Source organism: Nerophis lumbriciformis, linkage group LG28, assembly GCF_033978685.3.
Source record: "Nerophis lumbriciformis linkage group LG28, RoL_Nlum_v2.1, whole genome shotgun sequence".
In the NCBI taxonomy this organism is placed as follows: Eukaryota; Metazoa; Chordata; class Actinopteri; order Syngnathiformes; family Syngnathidae; genus Nerophis; species Nerophis lumbriciformis.
The window spans coordinates 9,055,503-9,072,672 of NC_084575.2; the positions used below are offsets into that span (position 1 = coordinate 9,055,503).

Genomic DNA, 17,170 nt, shown 5'->3' on the forward strand with positions numbered 1-17,170 from the left:
GGCGATATGGACTACAAATCTACAAATCTGATATATATTGCAGCCTCTTGCGATAACAATATGCAGTACATCACATTATATAATTTGTTATGTAAATGATTTATTTGTCAAAACAGGTAACAAAGGCTTCTAATTTGGCTGCTGACGTAAGCCGTAATATATTGACCCATTTCTGGTTGTATTATTTTTCTCAAAACTTTCACTTATCTACTTGATAATTTACTGTTTAATATCTGGTTACTTCCTGTTGTAGCATGTTTGTATCTACAGTAATGTTAAAATGTAATAAACACTTAATCTTCTGTTTTGGATACTTTAAATTAGTATTGAGCTATACTACAAATTTGGGTATTGATCCAATACCAAGTAGTTACAGGGTCAGTATTTGTCATACCAATGCTGATATTTAAAATTTTCAAGATCATTGAATTATTCCCTTTTTAACACAATTATAGTCAGACAAAAGCACAGAATGGAGGTATAACAATATAATTTTAATAATTAAATTGTTTCCTACTATTGGTTCTGATTCAAATCCCTTGATTCCTGGCCTTAAAGTCCTCCTGTGTCCAGGTACTTAGTTTCTGGGTTTGTAAACAATAACAAAAACAAAACATGATTTTGTGTACAGTAAACATATTGATGGAACTATTGTAGTTTTGACTACATACACTCTAATCATTGGTATCATTACTGTCAGTATTTGTATTGATCCACCCACCTTTGTTTACATTCAAGAGTGCAAGTTTGCTGTTAGGGGTTAGCATGGCTTATTGTATCCTACTACGGTGTGTAGTGAAGCATGTTTACCAATTCCTTGTCCTCCAGTAAGAATGATACCTGTAAGAAACAGTTTATTTTCTGCCATGGAGGCGAGAATTGCTGACTTAGTGGCTCTGTGGAGGGAAGTTAGCCACTAGCAAGAACGCTACAGTGAGTTGAGGATCCGTTAGTTCGCTTGTCGCTGTCAAATTTGCGGGACACAGCTAGAATGTGTAGTCGACACGGAACGAAAGTATTAAAAACTCTATAGTTGGCCAAATGTATACAGTATCATTAATATCGTATATTGTTTATTAGGGCTGTGAATCTTTGGGTGTCCCACGATTCGATTCAAAATCGATTCTTGGGGGTCACGATTCGGTTATATATCGATTTTTTTTCCGATTCAACGCGATTCTCGATTCAAAAACGATATTTTTCCGATTCAAAACAATTCTCTATTCATTCAATACATAGGATTTCAGCAAGATCTACCCCAGTCTGCTGACATGCAAGCAGAGTAGTAGATTTTTGTAAAAAGCTTTTATAATTGTAAAGGACAATGATTTATCAACTGATTGCAATAATGTAAATTTGTTTTAACTATTAAATGAACCAAAAATATGACTCATTTTATCTTTGTGAAAATATTAGACACAATGTGTTGTCAAGCTTATGAGATGCAATGCATCTCATAAGCTGACAATACAAATGACACTATTGTTCATTTTTATTTTTATTTTTTTTATAAATGTCTAATGATAATGTCAATGAGGGATTTTTAATCACTGCAATTTTGAAATTGTTACTAATATTGATACTGTTGTTGATAATCATTTTTGTTTCACTACGCTCCTCTCAATTGCTCTGTTTATTGCTGTTCTGAGTGTTGCTGGGTCGGGTTTGGTTTTGGAATTGGATTGCATTGTTATGGTATTGTTGTGTATTATTTTGTTGGACTGATTAATAAAAATAAAAATAAAAATAAATAAATAAAATAAAACATTAAAAAAAAAAATCGATTTTTGAAAAATCAGAATCGACACTGATTCGTACAACGTGAGAATCGCGACTTGAATTTGAATCGATTTTTTCCCACACCCCTATTGTTTATCTTGCGCAAGTTTAAGAGGCTGTTCAAACTACAAGTGTTTACAAAGAACAAGGAAGAATAATTATGATAAACGTCTTGAACTTAATGAAAATTAGATACTATGCATCTCATTATGTGAATCATAACTGACTTAACGGCCAACTGCACTTTTTCGGAATTTTGCCTATCGTTCACAATCATTATGAGAGACAGGAACACACATGCCTTTTTAAAGATGATAAAAAACGCGTGCAAGATGAGGTTAATGGGGGTCACCGTTGTAGCCTTCAAAGCTCTCTAAAACAACTTCAAAACCCTCCATCAATGTTTTATGCACACACTGCAAGTCTATATATAATGTAGTAACAGACATGTTCATAACAATATGTGATATTTTTGATATTTGGGTCATTTTGTGCAATATTTATTTATTTATTATTTATTTCCGTTCACATAGCAGCGAACTTTTGACTTCTGGCAACAAACGTGAGAGTGTTCTAATCATGGCAGTCTTGGCAACAGACAACAATGATACCTGTTTTGGACAAATGAGGATTTACAACCTTATCTTTTTTAATCTGCACATACGGACGATGAACTGATGCTTATAGAAGCGAGCACGAAGGAAGGGCGAAACGCTATAGCAAGCAGACGAAAGCCGAAAGAGTAAGGTCGGCGTGACTGGACGCTGTAAATGTGGAACTCGGAGCCAAGTCTGTGAAGGTTGTCATTCATCCAGGTCATGATATTTGATAATGATACTTAAGATGAAATGCAGATAAAATGCAGTTAATTTGCCGTAATGAGAGTGAGGATTATTAACTTCGGAGCGTGGCTCAACATTGTGTATGAAGACACGATTAGCTGATACCTTGTCAGTCGGGGTACTAAAATACAATACAATACTGATCGGTGACTGATCAATCGGCACAGCCCTAAAAATGTATAAACAATATAGACACAATATATATCTTCATATTTATATTCAATATATATATTTTACATATAGGGGTATGACATTAATGTGTCTTGTTTTCATGTTAGCATTTAAGATAGCCAACGATTAGCAGCATTATTTGCTAGCTAGTGATTAACGGCATTGGTCAGCGATTAGAGAGCTAGCTTTCTTCACCAGGAAATAAACAGTATCACCAGTGCATGAGTTTATTGAATTGCGGTTATCAATTACGGTTTTACGATTTGAAAGAGTAATAATAATCGTCCAGAGTTTTATTGCAGTTTATCATTAATATTAGGGCTGCAACTAACAACTAATTTGATAATCGATTAATCTGTCGATTATTACTTCGATTAATCGATTAATAACCGGTTAAAAAAGACAAACTACATTTCTATCCTTTCCAGTATTTTATTGGGGGGGAAAACAGCATACTGGCACCATACTTATTTTGATTATTGTTTCTCAGCTGTTTGTAAATGTTGCAGTTCATAAATAAAGGTTTATTAAAAAAATAAATAAATAAAAAATTAAGAAAAAGTAGCCTCTGCGCATGCGCATGGCATAGATCCAACGAATCGATGACTAAATTAATCGCCAACTATTTTTATAATCGATTTTAATCGATTTAATCGATTAGTTGTTGCAGCCCTAATTAATACTGGTAATCGTTACATCCCTACTGCATACTAATGAATCTAGTTTTTGTTTGAGCTGTTACAGTCCACTTGAATTAGGGAGAAGTGGCTCCAGCACTCCCACGACCCCGTAAGGGACAAGCGGTAGAAAATGGACGGATGGATGGAGGAAAAACACCCGAGTTAGGTGAGCCCACCCCATTATAAACGCTCACCATTTTGTATAAAGGAAAGTTTTGCCATATATCCTAAAATGCATCATGGGAGTTTCACCAACTATCTGCCAGTCAGATACAGACAGAGCTGTAAGTTTTATTTTTAGGCAATATGGTAACCATAAGCTTAATGTTACTGTTAAAAAATTAGCACTGTTGCTATCATAGTTATGCTAGTGTTTTTGTTCTCTTTTCAGGGATGCACGATACCAATAACTACCTGCCTCTAGAGACCTTTTTTTTTTTTCATCAAATGTGGTTTGTGTTCACAGCATGTCACAGTTTAGAAAAAATAAGTGTTTGATTTGCTCACTCATTAAAAAAAAAAAAAAAAAATCTGATTTATAAGTCCTCATGTTAGTTAAAGTACCAATGATTGTCACACACACTAGGTGTGATGAAATTATTCTCTGCATTTGACCCATCATCCGCCTAATAATCACCAGTGCTATATTTATCATGCATCCACAGTAACGCTTCTTGGAGACAGATACTCCGTCGGGGACAGACGTAAACAAACACAGCTCATTAGCATTGAAGCTACAGGCATAGAAAACTAAAAGCACATTTAAACCGTCTAAATTCCAGCTTGAAGGTTACATTCTGGACAACACACTTCAAATTGTTTAAAAAATACAAAAATATTACACCTAGATAGTGCAGCTGTGTCTAACATGGTGGCCATTGAGCATAATTACTCACCATTATTAAGTGTAATATTACAAATATATATAATAATACAGTAAATATAATATTATATATACATTAGGTCAGGAAAAAACACAGAGGCTATTTCATCCCTACAAGCCTGTTTCGCAGATTTCTCTGCTCTTCGGGGGATTTTATTGAGCAGAGAAACCTGCGAAACAGGCTTGTAGGGATGAAATAGCCTCTTGTGTTTTTTCCTGACCTATTGTATACCGCTCTACCCCAGTATCAAGCACTGTATAACGGATAAACTACAGAAACCTCAACTAATACCATATATATATATATAATATAATTTAAAAAATATATATAATATAAATATTCAAATTACAGTCGCAAATGATTTTTAATAAGATTAATGACATTTTGGAATTTGGATTAATCATGATTAATTACATGTGATTACTCGCTTGCGTGATTAAAGCTTGCTTAGAAAAGACTCCAATATTTGTACACAAATACATTTTTATTGTCAGAATGTCATCCAGGAACGTTTTTAAATGTTTTACTTGAAAACATGTCATTTATTTGCACAAAACTTGGTAACAGTTGTATCTAAAGTTCTTTCAAGCTGTTTTAAGAGCAGTGATTCTGAAACTTTTTTCACCATGTAACAACTCAGAAAAAAACCTGGTCTCTCCAAGCACCACCATAATGACCAAGTAGCATAGTAGCCTAAGTATTCATTAAAAACAAGCAGAGATTTTTTTTTTTTTTTTTTTACCAAGTCGATTTAATATTTCTGGCCACTGTAACATTACACACAGTTTGAACAGTAACACTGTGTTTAAATATAGGAAAATAATACACTGTACTTTAATCAAGTGATTATTTGGCATACCACTAGTTGGAGCCCACTTACCACCAGAGGTGGGTAGAGTAGCCAGAAATTGTACTCAAGTAAGAGTACTGTTACTTTAGAGATTTATTACTCAAGTAAAAGTAAGGAGTAGTCACCCAAATATTTACTTGAGTAAAAGTAAAAAGTATGTTGTAAAAAAACTACTCAAGTACTGAGTAACTGATGAGTAACATATACACACATATCATATATATATATATATATATATATATATATATATATATATATATATATATATATATATATATATATATATATATACACACACACACATATATACATATATATATATATACACACACACACACACACACACACACACACACACATATATATATATATATATATATATATATATATATATATATATATATATATATATATATATATATATATATATATATATACACACACACATACATTGATATATACAGTATATAATTTATATTTATTTTTTTTGCCGTTTTTGTTTACATGTTAATAGTGTTTTAATAATTATACATGCATGTTTAACATATAGATTCCTTTCTTTCATGAAGACAAGAATATAAGTTGGTGTATTACCTGATTCTGATGACTTGCATTGATTGTAATCAGACAGTAGTGATGACAAACGTCCACGTTTTCAAATGGAGGAGAAAAAAAGTTCCTCCTTTCTGTCTAATACCACATGAAAGTGGTTGGTTTTTGGCATCTTATATGTCCAGCTTCCATATTCGTTTTTATACACTTTACAAGAAATACATTGGCGGCAAACTCCGTAGCTTGCTAGCTTGTTTGCGCAGGCTTTCGGAGACTCTTATTTTGAAAGCGCAGGCGCGATGGAGCGGCACTTTTATTGTGAAGACAGGAACTGTGCAGTCAGTCTTTAGGCTTTTGACGGTTGAAATAAAAAATGGTCTTTTATCCTTCTCACTTTTGATTGATTGATTGGAACTTTTATTAGTAGTTTGCACAGTACCGTACATATTCCGTACAATTGACCACTAAATGGTAACACCCCAATAAGTTTTTCAACTTGTTTAAGTCAGGTCATGTGACTCCTGGCTCTGTTTGATTGGTCCAACGTCACCAGTGACTGCATCTGATTGGTGGAACGGAGTGAACGTCACCAGTGACTGTATTTGTTGAAACGCAGGCACTATGAAGGTCTGTCTGACAGACCAAAACAAACAAAGCGTGCATTAACAGATCGATAAAAATTAGTAGCGAGTAGCGAGCTGAATGTAGATAAAAGTAGCGGAGTAAAAGTAGCGTTTCTTCTCTATAAATATACTCAAGTAAAAGTAAAAGTATGTTGCATTAAAACTACTCTTAGAAGTACAATTTATCCCAAAAGTTACTCAAGTAGATGTAACGGAGTAAATGTAGCGCATTACTACCCACCTCTGCTTACCACTAATGGTACATGTACCACAGTTTGAGAATCACTCTTTTAGAGTGAAATTTGCCAACTAGCACATCAGTTGTGGAGTCTCCGCAATCATTTTTGTACTGACTAATGCATTGATCTGATCACTGACCGTATAGTGGTTAAGATATAAGAGCTTGAACGGTTAAAAATAAATTCCATGATTAATTTAAGTGTGTTCATGAGTAATGCGATTGTTTTTTGTGATTAATCACATGAGTTACCTTGTTAATTTTGACAGCCCTAATTCAAATATGAATAATAAAAGGGTGACAGCACCAAGAAAAAGGTACCAACATAAAACAGTAAGATTAGTAGTAATAATATTTAATATAAAATAACAGAATCAAAAATAAGACTAAGAAGCATTTAAAATGTTTAAAGCTTATTTAAGGGGTCATATTATGATTTTTTTATTGTTTACATTTAAAGTACCAGTAGAGTGTACTTTATATACTTAACAGTGTAACATTGCATCCAATAAACCATATCCAATTGTATTTACAATCCGCAAAGTATATGAAAATTCCGTCTATACATCACAAAATGCCACAAATTCAGTCTGCAATTTTGAATATTCCGCTCCCAATATCTTAGGTAATTTCCGTAGATTCTACGTCACTGTAGTAACACTTCTGCACTTTGACCATATTATCAGACCAGTCATACTGGAAATACGCAAACATTGGAAAGAGATGTGCTGTTTGTCATTCACAATCCTTATGTAAGACAAGAACACATATGCTTGGCTTATTTACGGCAAAGTCTTAAATAAATAGCTAACAATTGAGTCAACAAATCGAGGGTCCTCTGTTTTGCCCATTATCCTCTAAAAAAAAAAAAAAGAAACCCCCAACAATACTCTATTTACATGTGACCTGAAAATCAACCAAATTATATTATTATAAGCTCCAAACAGACGGCCTATTTTAGCAGCGTATTGATAGCAGTGAGCTAATGCTAGCTTACGCTGCTATTGTTGACACACTAAGCTGGCGGCTGCTTCTGCTTGGTCTTAAACTTGCTAAAAGTAAATGTTATCTCTCCCAAGATGGTGAAAAATATTTTTTTATCCCTTAGTGAGGATTGTGATTGAATCATCATCTCAACGGAATTTTGTGAGCGTTCCGTCGGTCGGCATCCCAGCAAGAGAGGACATTGTACAGTAAATGTTTGTTTTATTATGGTTAGTTTGTATGTTTACTACCTAGCAATGCTGCTAATGCTAATGTCTCAATAAAGCTGCGTCCGTTTAGCACTCGGCTTCTAAAACGTATTGTTCATCCTCCTTGTATTCGGGCTCAAAAATATAGGGTTCTGGATCATATTTTTTCCCAAAGTAATCGTTATTGGCTCCCACAAAGTCTGCTTGATTAGCATTGTTGTTGATGGCGAAAGGATCTGTGGTTCCTAATGCTACGTCATGGATCACGTGACAGGCTTCCTCATTAACTCGGGAGTCTCTGTGAGATTGATACTATTTTGATCATATCTATTTATTCACACACTTTAGAAATCTTTTGGTGTCATAAATCAGATATACAGTATATGATAATAGCTTCAATAAAGAGGCAACTTGTTTTTCCACATACACTTCTTTGTGGTCTACATAACATGTAAAGCTAGTTCTTTGGTCAAAATGTTGCATAGATTATGTTTTACGAACCATTTTAAACCACTTTCTGACCCGGTCTTATTTATGTGGCTCCACTTCCACTGCGTCTTCTCCCCGCTATCTTTGTTGTAGTTTTTAGCGCTTCCATAGCGAGTCTACGGACATATTAGGTTCGAACTGTACACTACTTTCTATTAGAAATGGCAACAGCGCAGGATGCATGTACTGTACATGTAAGAGCCAGTCTGCCCCACAACAAAATAGAGGAGAAAAAAGGATTTTATTGATTACAGCATCCGACTACAAATACTACATGTGGATAATTCAGTGACGTCAATTCAGTTCAGTTTCAGTTTCAGTTTCAGTTTATTTCGAACATGCATACGATGCAATGTAATGCATCACGCAGCTCCAGTTGTTTCATTACAGCATGTCCGAAAAGGAGTAGGAAGAAGCAGAACTTATTTAATCCTACCCCTTTTCATACCATAGCAATGTTATCCTATTTCCTTGTTCTTTGTAACAGAACAGTGGACAAATAAATAATAAATAAATACATACAATAGTAAGCAAACAAATATTAAATACATAAAAAAAGTGTTCAAGATGTTCATCATAATTCTTGTTCTGTGTACTGTGTAAACACTTGTAGTTTGAACAGTCTTTTAAACTGAATCATATTGGTGCTTTGTTTGATTTCTTTGCTTAATCCATTCCATAATTTCATTCCACATACCGATATACTAAAGGTTTTAAGTGTTGTACAAATACAAATGTTTTCCTCTAAGGTTATATTTCGCCTCTTTTGTTGAGAAGAATTGTTGTACATTCTTGGGTAAGCAGGTTATAGTTTGCTTTGTACATCATTTTAGCTGTTTGCAAATGCACCAAATAGTTGAATTTCAATATTTCTGATTCAATAAATAAAGGGTTTGTATGTTATCTCCAGCCAACATTATGTATTATTCTAATTGATCTTTTTTGTAACACAGTTAGTGAACGAAGCATACATTTGTAGTTGTTTCCCCATATTTCTGCACAATAACTCAGATATGGTAACACTAGCGTGCAGTAAAGAATATGAAGTGATTTTTGGTCTAGAATATCCATCCATCCATCCATTTTCTACCGCTTGTCCCCTTTGGGGTCGCGGGGGGTGCTGGAGCCTATCTCAGCTGCATTCGGGCGGAAGGCGGGGTACACCCTGGACATATTTTTGCCTTATTCATTATTGACGTGTTTCTTGCTACTTTATGTTGTATATTTTTTACCTGAGATTTCCAATTCATTTTATCATCTATTATTACACCCAAAAATGTGTTTTCTTTTACCCTACTTGTGTTTGTGTTTGACTTTTCTTCTATTGTTACCAAATAGCATTATTTTAGTTTTACTGAGATTCAAAGATAGTCTGTTTTTGTCAAATCACCTTTTTAATTTGTTCATTTCTTCTTTTATTATTTGTATTAGCTTCAGTGTGTTCTCTCCTGAACAAAACGCATCCGCAAATAATACTAACTTTAAGTCCTTTGTAACTTTACAAATGTCATTTATACAGAGATTGAACAACTTTGGTCCAAGTATTGATCCCTGAGGTACGCCACAAAATATTTTCAGCTCTGTGGAAGTGTGTTCGCCTATCTTCACGTATTGCTTCCTGTTGGTTAAGTAGCTTCTTACCCAGTTCAAGACCAACCCTTAGATTCCATACCTTTCTAATTTGTTTATTAAGATGCTGTGATTAATTGTGTCAAATGCTTAAGTTAGATCCATAAACACTGGTGCGAAAAATGAAAAAACGCCACAAGTTGTGGAAATTCCAAACGGCTCATTTGACGGATCTACTGTATGAAGCGAGGCAAGATTGTTTTATAAATATCTCCGCAATGCCTCCACAGCTTGCTTTCAAATTTTCATAACTTATGCAGATCCCAAACACACAACAGCAGGTACTAGAGATGTCCGATAATATCGGACTGCCGATATTATAGACCGATAAATGTGATATCGGAAATTATCGATATCGGTTTCAAAAAGTAAAATGTATGACTTTTTAAAACGCCGCTGTACGGAGTGGTACACGGACGTAGGGAGAAGTACAGAGCACCGATAAACCTTCAAGGCACTGCCTTTGCGTGCCGTCCCAATCACATAATATCTACGGCTTTTCACACACACAAGTGAATGCAATGCATACTTGGTCAACAGCCATACAGGTCACACTGAGGGTGGCCGTATAAACAACTTTAACACTGTTACAAATATGCGCCACACTGTGAACCCACACCAAACAAGAATGACAAAACACATTTCGGGAGAACATTCGCACCGTAACACAACAGAACAAATACCCAGAACCCCTTGCAGCACTAACTCTTCCGGGACGCTACAATATACACCCCCTGCTACCCCCCCACCTCACTTTCAAATGCTCTCTCAAGGAGAGCATGTCCCAAAAACCAAACTGCTGTTTTGAGGCATGTTAAAAAAAAATAATGCACTTTGTGACTTCACGGTGGCAGAGGGGTTAGTGCATCTGCCTCACAATATGAAGGTCCTGAGTAGTCTTGGGTTCAATCCCGGGCTCGGGATCTTTCTGTGTGGAGTTTGCATGTCCTCCCCGTGACTGCGTGGGTTCCCTCCGGGTACTCCGGCTTCCTCCCACTTCCAAAGACATGCACCTGGGGATAAGTTGATTGGCAACACTAAATTGGCCCTAGTGTGTGGATGTGAGTGTGAATGTTGTCTGTCTATCTGTGTTGGCCCTGCGATGAGGTGGCGACTTGTCCAGGGTGTACCCCGCCTTCCGCCCGATTGTAGCTGAGATAGGCTCCAGCGCCCCCCGCGACCCCAAAGGGAATAAGCGGTAGAAAATGGATGGGATGGATGGATGACTTCAATAATAAATATGGCAGTGCCATGTTGGCATTTTTTTTTCCATAACTTGAGTTCGTTATTTTGGAAAACCTTGTTACATTGTTTAATGCATCCAGCGGGGCATCACAACAAAATTAGGCATGATAATGTGTTAAATAATTCCACGACTGTATAGCTCGGTATCGGTTGATATCGGAAATGGTAATTAAGAGTCGGACAATATCGGAATATCGGCAAAAAAGCCATTATCCGACATCTCTAGCAGGTACCAATAGGTAAGCAAAGTTGGTTTTGCATAATAGGGTCATTTTATATCAACGTCTCTGCAGTCCAGACAAGCGAATGCTGTCAGGATAAAGTGCTTCACTGCTCTACTTTCACATTTTACTAAACGAGTATGTATCTGGATGCTGTTTATTATGTGCCTATTACCGTATTTTCCGCACCATTAGCCGCACCTAAAAACCACAAATTTACTCAAAAGCTGACAGTGCGGCTTTTAACCCGGTGCGCTTTATATATGGATAAATATTAAGATTCATTTTCATAAAGTTTCGATCTCGCAAACTACGGTAAACAGCCGCCATCTTTTTTCCCGGTAGAACAGGAAGCGCTTCTTCTTCTACGCAAGCAACCGCCAAGGTAAGCACCCGCCCCCATAGAACAGGAAGCGCTTCTTCTTGTACTGTAAGCAACCACCCGCCCCCGGAAGAAGAAGAAGCGCGCGGATTTTCGTTTCATTTCCTTTGTGTGTTTACATCTGTAAAGACCACAAAATGGCTCCTACTAAGCGACACGCGTATAACGCAGAATTTAAACTTAAGGCAATAAGTCATGCCGAAGAACACGGAAATAGAGCAGCAGCAAGAGAATATAACATAAATGAATCAATGGTGCGTAGGTGGAGGAAGCAAGAAGATGACCTGCGCCAGGTAAAGAAGACAAAACAGAGTTTCCGAGGGAACAAAGCAAGATGGCAACTGTTGGAGGACAAACTGGAACAGTGGGTTGTTGAGCAGAGAGCAGCAAGCAGAAGTGTCAGCACCATCACTATTCCAATGAAGGCAACAACGCTAGCAAGCGAACTTCACCTGGATGATTTTAAAGGTGGTGCTTCTTGGTGTTTCCGGTTCATGAAAAGACGCAATCGCTCCATCCGCACACGGACCACTATTTCACAGCAACTGCTGGACAACAGCGACACTGACTCCGATGACTTCGACGAGACGGAACCGGCCATTTTGGATCCCACATTTGCCCAACTTTTCAATTCGGACACCGAAGACGAAGAATTCGAAGGATTTACGAATGAAGAATAACTTCAGAAGGTGAGCGCTATGTTTATTTTGTGTGTTGTGACATTAACGTTCGAGCAACATTATGTTGCTATTGCTCTACACCATTTTGAATTTTACTATGTTTGTGATTGCACATTTGCGTACATTTTGGGACAGAGTTGTTAGAACGCTGGTTTTTAATATATTATTAAAGTTTGACTGACCTATCTGACTGTTTTTTTTGACATTCCCTTTAGCGCAGCGTAGGCGCGGCTTATAGTCCGGGGCGGCTTATAGGTGGACAAAGTTTTGAAATATGCCGTTCATTGAAGGTGCGGCTAATAACCCGGGGCGGCTTATATAAGCCGCGCCTACGCTGCGCTAAAGGGAATGTCAAAAAAACAGTCAGATAGTTCAGTCAAACTTTAATAATATATTGAAAACCAGCGTTCTAACAACTCTGTCCCAAAATGTACGCAAATGTGCAATCACAAACATAGTAAAATTCAAAATAGTGCAGAGCAATAGCAACATAATGTTGCTCGAACGTTAATGTCACAACACACAAAATAAACATAGCGCTCACTTTCTGAAGTTATTCTTCATTCGTAAATCCTTCGAATTCTTCGTCTTCGGTGTCCGAATTGAAAAGTTGCGCAAGCGTGGGATCCAAAATGGCCGGTTCCGTCTCGTCGAAGTCATCGGAGTCAGTGTCGCTGTTGTTGTCCAGTAGTTCTGTGAATCCTGCCTTCCGGAAAGCTCGGACCACAGTTGTGACCGAAATATCTGCCCAGGCATTTACGATCCACTGGCAAATGTTGGCGTATGTCGTCCGGCGCTGTCTGCCCGTTTTAGTGAAGGTGTGTTCGCCTTCGGTCATCCATTGTTCCCACGCCGTTCGCAGTCGTGATTTGAATGCCCTGTTGACACCAATATCCAGCGGTTGGAGTTCTTTGGTTAATCCACCCGGAATGACGGCGAGTGTTGTATTTGTGTGCTTCACTTGTTTTTTGTCACCATCTGTGATGTGGGCGCGCATAGAGTCGTATATCAACATGGACGGAGCTGCGTGAAAAAAGCCACCCGGCCTCTTCGCGTAAACTTCCCTTAACCACTCGCTCATCTTTTCTTCACCCATCCATCCCTTCGAGTTAGCTTTTATGATGACGCCGGCTGGAAAGGTCTCTTTTGGCAAGGTCTTCCTTTTGAATATCACCATGGGAGGAAGTTTCTGGCCATTAGCATGGCAAGCTAGAACCACAGTGAAGGACGACTTCTCATTCCCTGTGGTGCGAATATTCACCGTACGTGCTCCCGTTATATCAACAGTGCGGTTCACAGGAATATCAAAAGTCAGTGGAACCTCGTCCATGTTGATAATGTGCTCTGGCCGGATCTTTTTTTCAGCTATCTTGTTTTTACAATATGCACGGAAAGTAGCCAGCTTTTCTTGAAAGTCGTTAGGCAGTTGCTGTGAAATAGTAGTCCGTGTGCGGATGGAGAGATTGCGTCTTTTCATGAACCGGAAACACCAAGAAGCACCACCTTTAAAATCATCCAGGTGAAGTTCGCTTGCTAGCGTTGTTGCCTTCATTGGAATAGTGATGGTGCTGACACTTCTGCTTGCTGCTCTCTGCTCAACAACCCACTGTTCCAGTTTGTCCTCCAACAGTTGCCATCGTGCTTTGTTCCCTCGGAAACTCTGTTTTGTCTTCTTTACCTGGCGCAGGTCATCTTCTTGCTTCCTCCACCTACGCACCATTGATTCATTTATGTTACCGTATTTTCCGCACTATAAGGCGCACCTAAAAACCACAAATTTTCTCAAAAGCTGACAGTGCGCCTTATAACCCGGTGCGCTTTATTACGATTCATTTTCATAAATTTTCGATCTCGCTACTTCGGTAAACAGCCGCCATCTTTTTTCCCGGTAGAACAGGAAGCGCTTCTTCTTCTACGCAAGCAACCGCCAAGGAAAGCACCCGCCCCCATAGAACAGGAAGCGCTTCTTCTTCTACTGTAAGCAACCACCCGCCCCCGGAAGAAGAAGAAAAAACGCGCGGATATCACCGTACGTTTCATTTCCTGTTTACATCTGTAAAGACCACAAAATGGCTCCTACTAAGCGACAAGGATCCGGTTCATAAAAAGACGCAATCTCTCCATCCGCACACGGATTACTACCGTATTTCACAGCAACTGATATTCCTGTGAACCACACTGTGGAACGGGAGCACGTACGGTGAATATTCGCACCACAGGGAATGAGAAGTCATCCTTCACTGTGGTTCTAGCTTGCCATGCTAACTTCCACCCATGGTGATATTCAAAAGGAAGACCTTGCCAAAAGAGACCTTTCCAGCCGGCGTCATCATAAAAGCTAACTCGAAGGGATGGATGGATGAAGAAAAGATGAGCGAGTGGTTAAGGGAAGTTTACACGAAGAGGCCGGGTGGCTTTTTTCACACAGCTCCGAAGGCGAACACACCTTCACTAAGACGGGCAGACAGCGCCGGACGACATACGCCAACATTTGCCAGTGGATCGTAAATGCCTGGGCAGATATTTCGGTCACAACTGTGGTCCGAGCTTTCCGGAAGGCAGGATTCACAGAACTACTGGACAACAACAGCGACACTGACTCCGATGACTTCGACGAGACGGAACCGGCCATTTTGGATCCCACGCTTGCGCAACTTTTCGATTCGGACACCGAAGACGAAGAATTCGAAGGATTTACGAATGAAGAATAACTTCAGAAGGTGAGCGCTATGTTTATTTTGTGTGTTGTGACATTAACGTTCGAGCAACATTATGTTGCTATTGCTCTACACCATTTTGAATTTTACTATGTTTGTGATTGCACATTTGCGTACATTTTGGGACAGAGTTGTTAGAACGCTGGTTTTCAATATATTATTAAAGTTTGACTGAACTATCTGACTGTTTTTTTGACATTCCCTTTAGCGCAGCGTAGGCGCGGCTTATAGTCCGGGGCGGCTTATTGGTGGACAAAGTTATGAAATATGTAATTCATTGAAGGTGCGGCTAATAATCCGGTGCGCCTTATAGTGCGGAAAATACGGTATATTCTCTTGCTGCTGCTCTATTTCCGTGTTCTTCGGCATGACTTATTGCCTTAAGTTTAAATTCTGCGTTATACGCGTGTCGCTTAGTAGGAGCCCTTTTGTAGTCTGGTCTTTACAGATGTAAACACACAAAGGAAATGAAACGAAATATCCGCGCGCTTCTTTTTCTTCCGGGGGCGGGTGGTTGCTTACAGTAGAAGAAGAAGCGCTTCCTGTTCTATGGGGGCGGGTGCTTACCTTGGCGGTTGCTTGCGTAGAAGAAGAAGCGCTTCCTGTTCTACCGGGAAAAAAGATGGCGGCTGTTTACCGAAGTTGCGAGATCGAAACTTTATGAAAATGAATCGTAATATTAATCCATATATAAAGCGCACCGGGTTATAAGGCGCACTGTCAGCTTTTGAGAAAATTTGTGGTTTTTAGGTGCGCCTTATAGTGCGGAAAATACGGGTAAGTGAGAGTGAGCCACAATTCTTCCTGCTGCATATGAGCAAGTAGGCCCCACTGTGAGGGCTCTCCATGCCAAACATGACATTACTCATCCAGCCTCAGGCACCTGAGAGCTGCACAGCACCAATCAGACTGCTGCACTGTGATTCACTCACTTGCATAACAGCCACCACCATATTCCATTTTCTTTCTTTTTTTTTTTTGTACTGTAGCACTCCCACAACAAGTAAGCCTCCTGTCTCTCAGGCAATGGAGGTGCATGCAGCAGCAGCATCATGAGTGAAGATGCAGGACTTGACCCATTTTCCTCTGACAGCTCAAACTAAGAACACATTCATCGAAAAAGGCTTTAAAATTAGGTCAGTGGGTCCAAAAAAAACAAAAACAACACGACACCTGCACCGTTTTGGCGTCCGTCCAGCACCTTAAAAGAAAAAGTCGTACCTTCGGACAGCTCCAAGTCCAACTCCGCCAGCTGGTCCCTGACCTCTTTAGGCAGAGCCGACAAATCGACGCCTCGGTCGGCCATGGCGGGGAGCGCGGGCAGCCTGCTGCTGGGTGTTCGCGATATCTCTGCCGACGCAGGCGACGGTCCCGCATGAAGGTGGCGAGAAGGAGTCAAGAGGCGGCGGCTGCGGCGTTTACTCCATCCCGGAGTCTCCCAGCAGCAGCAGCAGCAGACGCCGCCATGACTGACTGACTGACTGACTGACTCCACTGGGAGCACAACCGCCAAGCGGGCGTCACGTGACCAGTAGAAAGTAGCGGCGCAGCGTTGACGCGCCCTCTGGTGGTGACTTTGTGTGTCGGCAGGAAGAACAACCCCGCGAGTTTACACCGAAGCTGGGCGATATTGCAAATTCCATCCATCCAGTGCCGGCCCAAGCCTCCATGGGGCCCTAAGCAAAATTTGATTTTGGGGCCCTCTATTTCTGCCAATAATATTGATTGATCATTCACACACCTACTATAAACTCATTGCGGCTCTGGCAGTGTTGTTTACATGATCCTATTGTCAGCCTGGCATGTCTTTACAAATGACATGTCATTTATAAAGATATGGGGGTGGCCCACACCACTGGATCGGTTCGCAGCTGAGTGTGAAGCGACTGGGATGAGAATCAGCACCTCCAAGTCCGAGTCCATGGTTCTCGCCCGGAAAAGGGTGGAGTGCCATCTCCGGGTTGGGGAGGAGGTCTTGCCCCAAGTGGAGGAGTT

The 17,170-nt window shown here is 39.3% G+C and overlaps 1 protein-coding gene across 4 annotated transcripts in view; it reads right to left on the reverse strand.

The window, feature by feature from the left end:
- dip2bb (disco-interacting protein 2 homolog Bb) overlaps positions 1–16,671 on the reverse strand; it is a 154,952-nt gene extending 138,281 nt beyond the window's left edge. For all 4 annotated transcript variants that reach the window (XM_061923553.1, XM_061923551.1, XM_061923552.1 and 1 more), the window contains exon 1: positions 16,397–16,671. In XM_061923553.1, the coding sequence (XP_061779537.1) occupies positions 16,397–16,481 (85 nt within the window). In that variant the 5' untranslated portion in view covers positions 16,482–16,671. The remainder of the gene's footprint in view (positions 1–16,396) is intronic.
- Positions 16,672–17,170: the final 499 nt, after the last annotated feature.